Here is a 7863-nt window from a genome sequence, read left to right as displayed (position 1 = left end):
CGGTTTTTCAGAAACTTTTTTTCCATTACACTGCCCCACCTCAAAATCCAAAATGATCATATTATGTGTATTAAATGGCTTTCAAAATCATGACACTTTGTTCAAGTTTATTTGAAACTGGGATGTGCTATACCTATTGCATCAGTGAAGTGGATAGTTCATTCAACAACAAAAGTCGAGACTTGGTCGGCCCGAATTGTAGAAAGGAAGCAAGAGTTCATCAAATTGAACGACATTGAAAGAGAATCAAATGCACAAAAGTCAAAGGAGAAATCACCCATATTTAAAGATTTAGTCGGAGATAAATCTTTCGATTCGTTTTAGTTTTTTGTCATCAATTAATTATATGTAATTGTGTATTAATAGTAATGAAATGTAATATGTACAATTACAAATATTTTAATATATTTTGATGTTTGCCAAAAAAATTGTCCATTTGTCAAATAAAACACAGAGATTCGACTTTCTATCTGGATCAGAAGAGGTTCTAGAGAAGCATCTCCAGAATAAGAGAATAAGATGATTCCGAAGACGCATCTCAAAAATCTCCACTGATACAAGATAGAATTTTTTAGGTCCATATTTGTCTACAACTACTATAAATGTAGGCTATTGTATCATGTCACATACAAACCGATAATGTCGCAAATGAACGTCATCTAGTATGTCGCAAATGTCTCATTTTCCAACGCGACACCCGGACGAGACTTTAAGATCAATGACTACACATCTTTTGCCGACCTGCAATACGAAGTGTAAAATATCCTACCTTACACAGATAATCAAAAAATGACAAAACTCGAGTACCGTTCACCATCAATTAACAACGAATACAAGATTGAGTTCAACAACTATGAGCTTGAGACGAATGCATATGTAAGAACTATGTGGCATATATTTTTCCATTTCAAAACAAAAGTTTTGATCGAGATGGAAGCGACGATTTCAAAATAGGTCGAAAATATTGTGAAGATGTTAAAATATCCACCTGAATATTGAAATCTGATGTTTGATTTTATGTTAACATCGCCTATATAATGTTGATTTTATGTTATGAATAGTAATTTTATTTTGTCAAAATATAATTTTTTAATTTTCTGCTTCTGCTTCAGTATACTACGGAGATGCATCTACGGACAGGTTATGGAGATACATTTACAGACAAGTTACGAAGATACATCTACGGACAGGTTATGGAGATACATTTACAGACAGGTTATGAAGATGCATCTCCGGATCTAAAAAAACCACACTCCTAAAACATGACTCAAATTTGACTTAGGGTGTATGCGTTTGGAGTGCATTCAAAGATGCATCTCCAAAATCTGTGAATATTTTTATATTTTCACGTGATGTTCTAATAATATATAAACTACATTTAAAAATGCCCAAATACTTCTCAACCCTAATCATTCAACCAACAACTTTAAAAGATTGGTAGTACTGGTCACAACTCTTTAAGTTATCTTTTTCTATCTCTAAGTTCTTTGAACACTTCATAAAAATACCAAACATTCTTTCCATTCTTGATGACAATTCTATTTTTCTTGTTTTTTGAATTTTATTTCCCGTTCCAATCAAAAGTTCTATGATACCAATTCATAGAAACATATACCAATTGGAGAAACTTAATAGTAATTACAAGTTTTCAAGATATTCAGGAGTCTTGATTCTCTCTCTCCCTTCAAGAGTTTGGTCTTTCCTTTCCAAACAACATCTTTCTAATTTCCATTCTAACCTACATCTCTCTCTCCCTTCAATTTTGTAATCCTGACTTAAACTATTCTAATACTACAATTACTATAACAAACATGGTTGAGTGTGGTAGTGCTTTATGATAAATAAAAAAGAAAGCTAAAAACCGTTTGTCACTCTCTCTATCTGTGCATAGTACTCTAGTAGACTTGGAAAAAGATGAAGGCAACCTATTAGTTGCAATTCAGTAAGTTTTGGTTTTGTGACTGATTCATATTTAAAATCCGATTTCGCCCATAGTACACCACTAAAAACCAGAAAAATGAACCGCAATTAAATCGGTTTCGATCGGACTTTGTTTTTTTGTCCGCCCCAAAATATCACAGATAAGACATGTCTAAAAATGGTAATTAATCAAAATAAAGAATTCAGGATAATTTAAGCACAAGGTTTATATACACAAACCGCACAAAAATACAAAAAACTAAACTTCACATCCTCCAAATGACATGTAGTTCTCCAAACTTACAATATGCAATTTTTTACACTTACAGATATATGAGGAGAACAAACATGGAATATGGAAAGCTTCATATAAATTAAATCTCAACCACAAACATGAAGACCAAAAACTGTAGTCACTTTCAACTCACCACTTACAATAAACGACTGAGAAATTTTTTCTTTTAATCTTACAGAATGTAGAGTTGGAACAGTCACAGGAGCCAACTCTGCTTCATTCATGCAGAAGAACATGCATGTCGATTCAAGGTTCATTCATGCATGTCGAGTCAAGGTTCTTCTTCCACAAGTTGCACGTTTTGTACATGCTTTATGCCTGGAGGAAGTTTCAAACAAAGGCATTATTACACCATTGACTCGAAAAGATTTAATGGCTTTATAAGACTAGCAGCAAACGGCATTGAGCATGGCTAATAGAACAAACATTTGGCTGATGATCGAAGTTAAGAAAGGTAGCTGGGTGATGCTACAAAAAAGGAAAGGTTGCAATTGGCAAGTAAAAATGTAAAACAACAGTATTATGGGGACTGACTTACAATTTCGGTCTTCCTTCTGGGTTGGGACAATGTTAGCCACAATAATTTAGAAATTTATACTTCAAGTTGACAAGAATTATTTAAGTTTGCAAAATAAAACCCGTCACTTCAAAAAAGAGGAAAGTGAAAGGTTGATGTTGATTTGATACAATAATCAAGTAAGATTCATGTTGATCTACAATTTTGCAAGTAGAGGACATAATATCTTATTGTATTGGCTTTCTATATTAAAGATGCAAACCCATTGGCATGTTAGCCAATCCCCACCAGCCACAGTACTATGTGTATGCACAAGCAAGGAGTAGGATCATATAAAGGAAACTATTGATTATTGATAAAAGCATTTCTGCAGGAGATTATTTATTGAAAATACCTTTTATTGTAGGTTTGTCTTAATCTTTCCTTTCGTCGTCGTTATTCCAATCACCATCGTCATCATCGCCAATTCCATCATTTCCCATATCACTTTCACTAGCTGTTTCCCATTCAGAGTCATCAGTCTCTGGGCCATATATATCACCACCATCACCCTGATTATGGACGCCGCCATGCTTAATAGCTGCCTCTCGGAATAACCAAGCTGCACGCATCTGCTTTTTAACTAATCGCTCAGCATAATCCGGAACTTTATTTTGCCTCAGTGAGAGATCAGGATCATTTGACTGGGAGCACTCATTTATAAATAGAATAGCGTCCAATAAACTTTCTTTTGCTAACCCTAGCATGTCATAAGCTTGTGCTCGCCTCCACAGACTTTTGGCATGACGGTTGACAGGTCTATGGAGACATAATGCACGGGTAGCATCACTTATGGCAGCCAAAGGTTGTTGCAGCAAAAGATAACATTGAGCACGATTACTATAGAGAACAACTCTCTCCTTCTTGGATCTCATAGGACACAGCGCCAACGCTTCTGAGTACTTTGATGCAGCACCAGAAATATTTCCAGAGGAGAACAGGGAATTTCCTTCAAGCTTGACAACCAGTGCTGCAGCCTGCTTAATATGTAGATCTTCCTTGGGCATATTCTTTTCCCATTTTAATCTCTGCTTCGAACTTAATAGATCCTCTATCTGCTCTTTAGTGCGACTACTAATTGAGCTTCTTCCTGACCCTTGTGACTCGATGCAATCTTGAAGAACATTGACAATGGAATCACCAAGCTTTTTATGATCGCCTAGAGTTGTAATCTCCGCAAGGTCTACTAATGCAGGCACTACTTTATCAATCACCTACATAATATAAGCCAGGGCCTTAAATCAAACAGAAAAATTCACAATACCTAGTTCAAGTGAACTCAACAGTCTACAGAGATTGGTGCTCGGTTAAACGAAAGCAATGAACTAATAAGGAGGAATTGAAAATTCATGAGCCAAAACATGAAATGGAAAACCTAACATGAATTCAAACTTCGTTATCAATAAGTGTCATGAAATAGTGGCTATTACATAGCAGAATTAAAACAAATTGTTATTGTCCCGCAATAAGCACAAACTGGGTATTTTTTTGTTATCTATGGTTGACAGCACTTTAATCAATTGCCGCAGTCATAACTAAGTTTAAGCAGCCTAAACATCATTTACATACAGCTTCGTCTTTAAATGTTCAATTGAAATTAAAAATAAACAAAAGTAATTGGCTAAAACATTTACATCTTTCTTTCTCCTTAGCACACTGCCATTCTAGTCTTCACTCTTCAGACAGAAGAAACAGATATATATATCTCCAGTAGTGTGATGTATCTCAAAGAGAAGATTCATGCCTAATTGAAGACCTAGAGAGTGAGATAACAGTTCCTATTTTCATTACCTTAATGAATTAAAGTTAGTTTTAAAGCATAAGAATTAACTTCCATTCGCATGCTTATCCAATCATTCATGCCTAGACAATCAGTAGAGTTCCTTAGTGATCATAATGAACACATTGGATAAGAAGACTAGGTGAAGTAACAGAACCACGAGCTAATGCCAAATTACAAAGATTTTACCTTGTGACATGTATTCGGATCTTGAAGCAACCATAGAAGACAATCAATAGCCATATACTGCCAATCATCTGAAGACCTAGCAATATTACACAATGCTTCGATAATTCCAGGGCAACTGGCAACAGGTCCCCTACCAAGCTTTTGATGACAAATTGTTCTTAATAAGCCAATACCAGCCGGTGAATTTTCATTAACAAGTCCACCCCACATGCCGGGTAGTTTCGTTAGAAATTCTTGCTTGCATATGGTAGGAAGAAATTCCGGTTTAAAAGCGAAGCAATTAATGAGCTGAAGGGACCAACATTGCAACTGGCTAGCCCATTCCTCAGCCTTCCTAGACTCCATTTCAACACCGCCCATTCCACGTGTAAGCAGATCACAGTGATAACTTAGTCTTCTATCAACATATTGGTAAAAGTGAGAATAAACTATTTCCAAGGAACTCATCGCCAATTGGATGGAAAGCTCGAGAATTTCACCATGACTTGCTACAGTGGGAAAAGTGCTGGCATATGTAGCTAAATGTCCCAAAGCTCTAACTGCTACCCTCTGCTCAACCCAAGTCAATCTACCTCTTAGAAGCTCAACTAAAGGAGGAATAACACCAGCATGCACAGCACTTTCAGCAAATTCTTCCATATTCATTGTGTAGGAACCAATGATATGAGCTGCATAATAAGGAATGTATATATTTTGGTCATGAGAAAGCCAGCGTCGATTCTTCAGCCCTTTCCATATGAGAGCAGACATGCATTCAAATATTCCCAGCTCTATGAATTCAGGGTCATTCGGATGTGCCATTGCTGTGTTCCAAAGGCCACTGATAGGAAGAACCTGACCATCATCATCTTGACACGGAAGCTCTCTAAAGAACTTCAGTACGCTTGCTCTGCGTTTGCTTGGATTCGCTTCCTTCATGACACAAAAGAAGCATCCTGGGTATGGACAGTCTGATGAAACTTTATCCATGTTCGATAAATTACAACAACCTCAAGCAAGCAAACCACTTCAAAACTGCACACATATGAAACATATTGGATTAGTATTCAGTGAAACATCATACATATACATAGCACTAACTTTTATTAGGTCGAGATATACAGCAACAAAAATCTACAATAACATGCATTATCAATAAATTAAAAAAAGCTAAAAAGACCAAGGCAATTTTTTCACAAGCAATTACTATTCTAAAAATATGGCCAACTAACAAGAAAACCTTGAAATAAAATTCAAATTACACCAATAGACAACTAATTATCATAAATTATGAGGCAAAACACAACTTTCATAGAAGCAAAAATGACATACACTATCTTGCACCAGCATTGAAACTGAAAGAGGACAAACACCCACATCATCAAACGTTTTAATATTATTTTAATTAATTAAATTATTAGCAAACCTCAGAATTTGCATTTTCAATTTTCCATCTAAAACAGTAAGTGTAAGAAACAGTTGCCGAAAGAAAATTGAAAATCTAACGAACATTCTCGCACAAGAAGTCAAACCTAGAAATAGAGGATCACGATTCTAGGGTACTAGCTATAATTAAAACAGTACACAAAATTCTCACGTATAGTCAATTCAAAGTAAACAGCTTTAAGAAAAACAACTACTTTTGTCTTTGAATAATCAATTATGCAGTAAGCAATTAGACCTACTTCTCCAACGGTCGCAAATTCGCAATCGATTCAACCAAAAAAAAGTGATTGCTAGATTGCGCTCATTGCTCAACGGTAACAATTACCGGAAAAAGTATAACACTTTACCTCTGAAGAAGTGAGAGAATTCAACGGTAGGAAAATTGCATGGAGAGTGAAGCTAGCGAGTGGTAGTGACACTGAAGCAAAATTGTTGGCGGAGATCGGGGTGAGTGTAGAAGACAGATCCAAGTTGGCAATTTTATAGTCAATTTTGGATATTTTGGAGATATTTTTGGTCTATCTGTCTCTCTCACGCTTTTCTCGTATCATCGTCGATTTTGATTAGGTTAAGATTTCAGAGAGAGGGATGGGGAAGAGAAGACAACGGAAAGTGGAAACAGGGATGGGGTTTACTACCCGACAAGACACTTTACTGTTCCGGTTAAATATTTCCATAATTGATTTTTTTTTGGGGAAAAACTTTCTTTACATAGAAACTAAATTATAAACATAATTGTTTTAGATTTTGATACACCTTATTATTAGAAAAAATGAGATTAATTTCTTTCAGAGATTAAAAAGTTGATTTTTTTTTTATCTTTGAAAATAACTATTTTATTAATCAAAACAAGTAAACAACAGATTTTAAGAATAGGCAAATTTGTTCTATAACATAAGGTTTTTTCAAGTTTATTGTGGTTCATAAGAGTCATGGAAATGTTAGACTAAGCAAAGACCGACAAAGAATATGAAATTCCAGCATTCCCTTTCTTATTCTTAATGGTAAATCCAAATTTGTCTTTATAAATTTGGAAGTATAATTTCCAACATGTTTATTTACATTAAATTCATTGTATACTCTCATTTTGTTAGAATTGAGTTTGGAGATTTATCTCTTAAATAATCTCATATACACTCTATCTAATTGCAAGTGAGCCACACTCACATTTTATCATAATTTAGTTCGAAAATATATCTTTGTAAAAGTTACAAAAATATATTTATGTAATTACCTTTTAGACCGTCAAATTTGACATTTTTTAATAAATACACTGATGTAATAGACCATATATAATACATATATTATCATAATATATTTGTTATCAATTAAACCATATATTGATATAATAAGATTAAAGTGTCATATATTAGAATCAATCCAGAATCCATAATACTATCATAATGACAAATTACAAAACTACAATACTATCACTAATCCATAATACAAATACTACTAGATATATCAGACTCATTGCTCCTTTTCTGCCTCCTATACTGCATTGTCATATGTGCCTCGGATAGAATGACATCTATATTGTCCCTTGTAAAAGTTCCTTTCGGAAAGTCTCATCTCCCGATACTCATTTGCGCAATGGCCTATATACGACAACAAGTCGGTAACACATCAACGAGATGATATACCCTAGTCTGCTCATCCTCTAATATCTCATGATTAGTTGGCCTTGGTGGATCTCCG

At 34.8% G+C, this 7863-nt stretch overlaps 1 protein-coding gene across 1 annotated transcript; it reads right to left on the bottom strand.

Moving 5' to 3' along the window:
- Positions 1–2105: 2105 nt before the first annotated feature.
- LOC127100995 (uncharacterized) lies at positions 2106–6932 on the bottom strand. The gene is made up of 4 exons (XM_051038303.1): positions 6513–6932; positions 4741–5754; positions 3127–3985; positions 2106–2533 (listed from the first exon to the last, which is right to left on the bottom strand). Exons 2-3 carry the CDS (start codon positions 5707–5709, stop codon positions 3146–3148), a joined length of 1809 nt encoding a protein of 602 aa, XP_050894260.1. The 5' UTR covers positions 5710–5754; positions 6513–6932; the 3' UTR covers positions 2106–2533; positions 3127–3145.
- Between the last annotated feature and the right edge of the window lie 931 nt (positions 6933–7863).

This window comes from Lathyrus oleraceus, chromosome 7, assembly GCF_024323335.1.
Source record: "Lathyrus oleraceus cultivar Zhongwan6 chromosome 7, CAAS_Psat_ZW6_1.0, whole genome shotgun sequence".
In the NCBI taxonomy this organism is placed as follows: Eukaryota; Viridiplantae; Streptophyta; class Magnoliopsida; order Fabales; family Fabaceae; genus Lathyrus; species Lathyrus oleraceus.
This window is presented reverse-complemented; position numbering and strand designations above follow the sequence as displayed.

What these genes read in the sequence shown, in the direction of transcription:
- LOC127100995 (XM_051038303.1), bottom strand. Translation starts at nt 5,709, where the DNA reads ATGGATAAAGTTTCATCAGACTGTCCATACCCAGGATGCTTCTTTTGT. An exon ending in ATCCGAATACATGTCACAAG is followed by an intron (nt 3,986 to 4,740) that starts GTAAAATCTTTG and finishes TATATTATGTAG; the next exon opens with GTGATTGATAAAGTAGTGCC.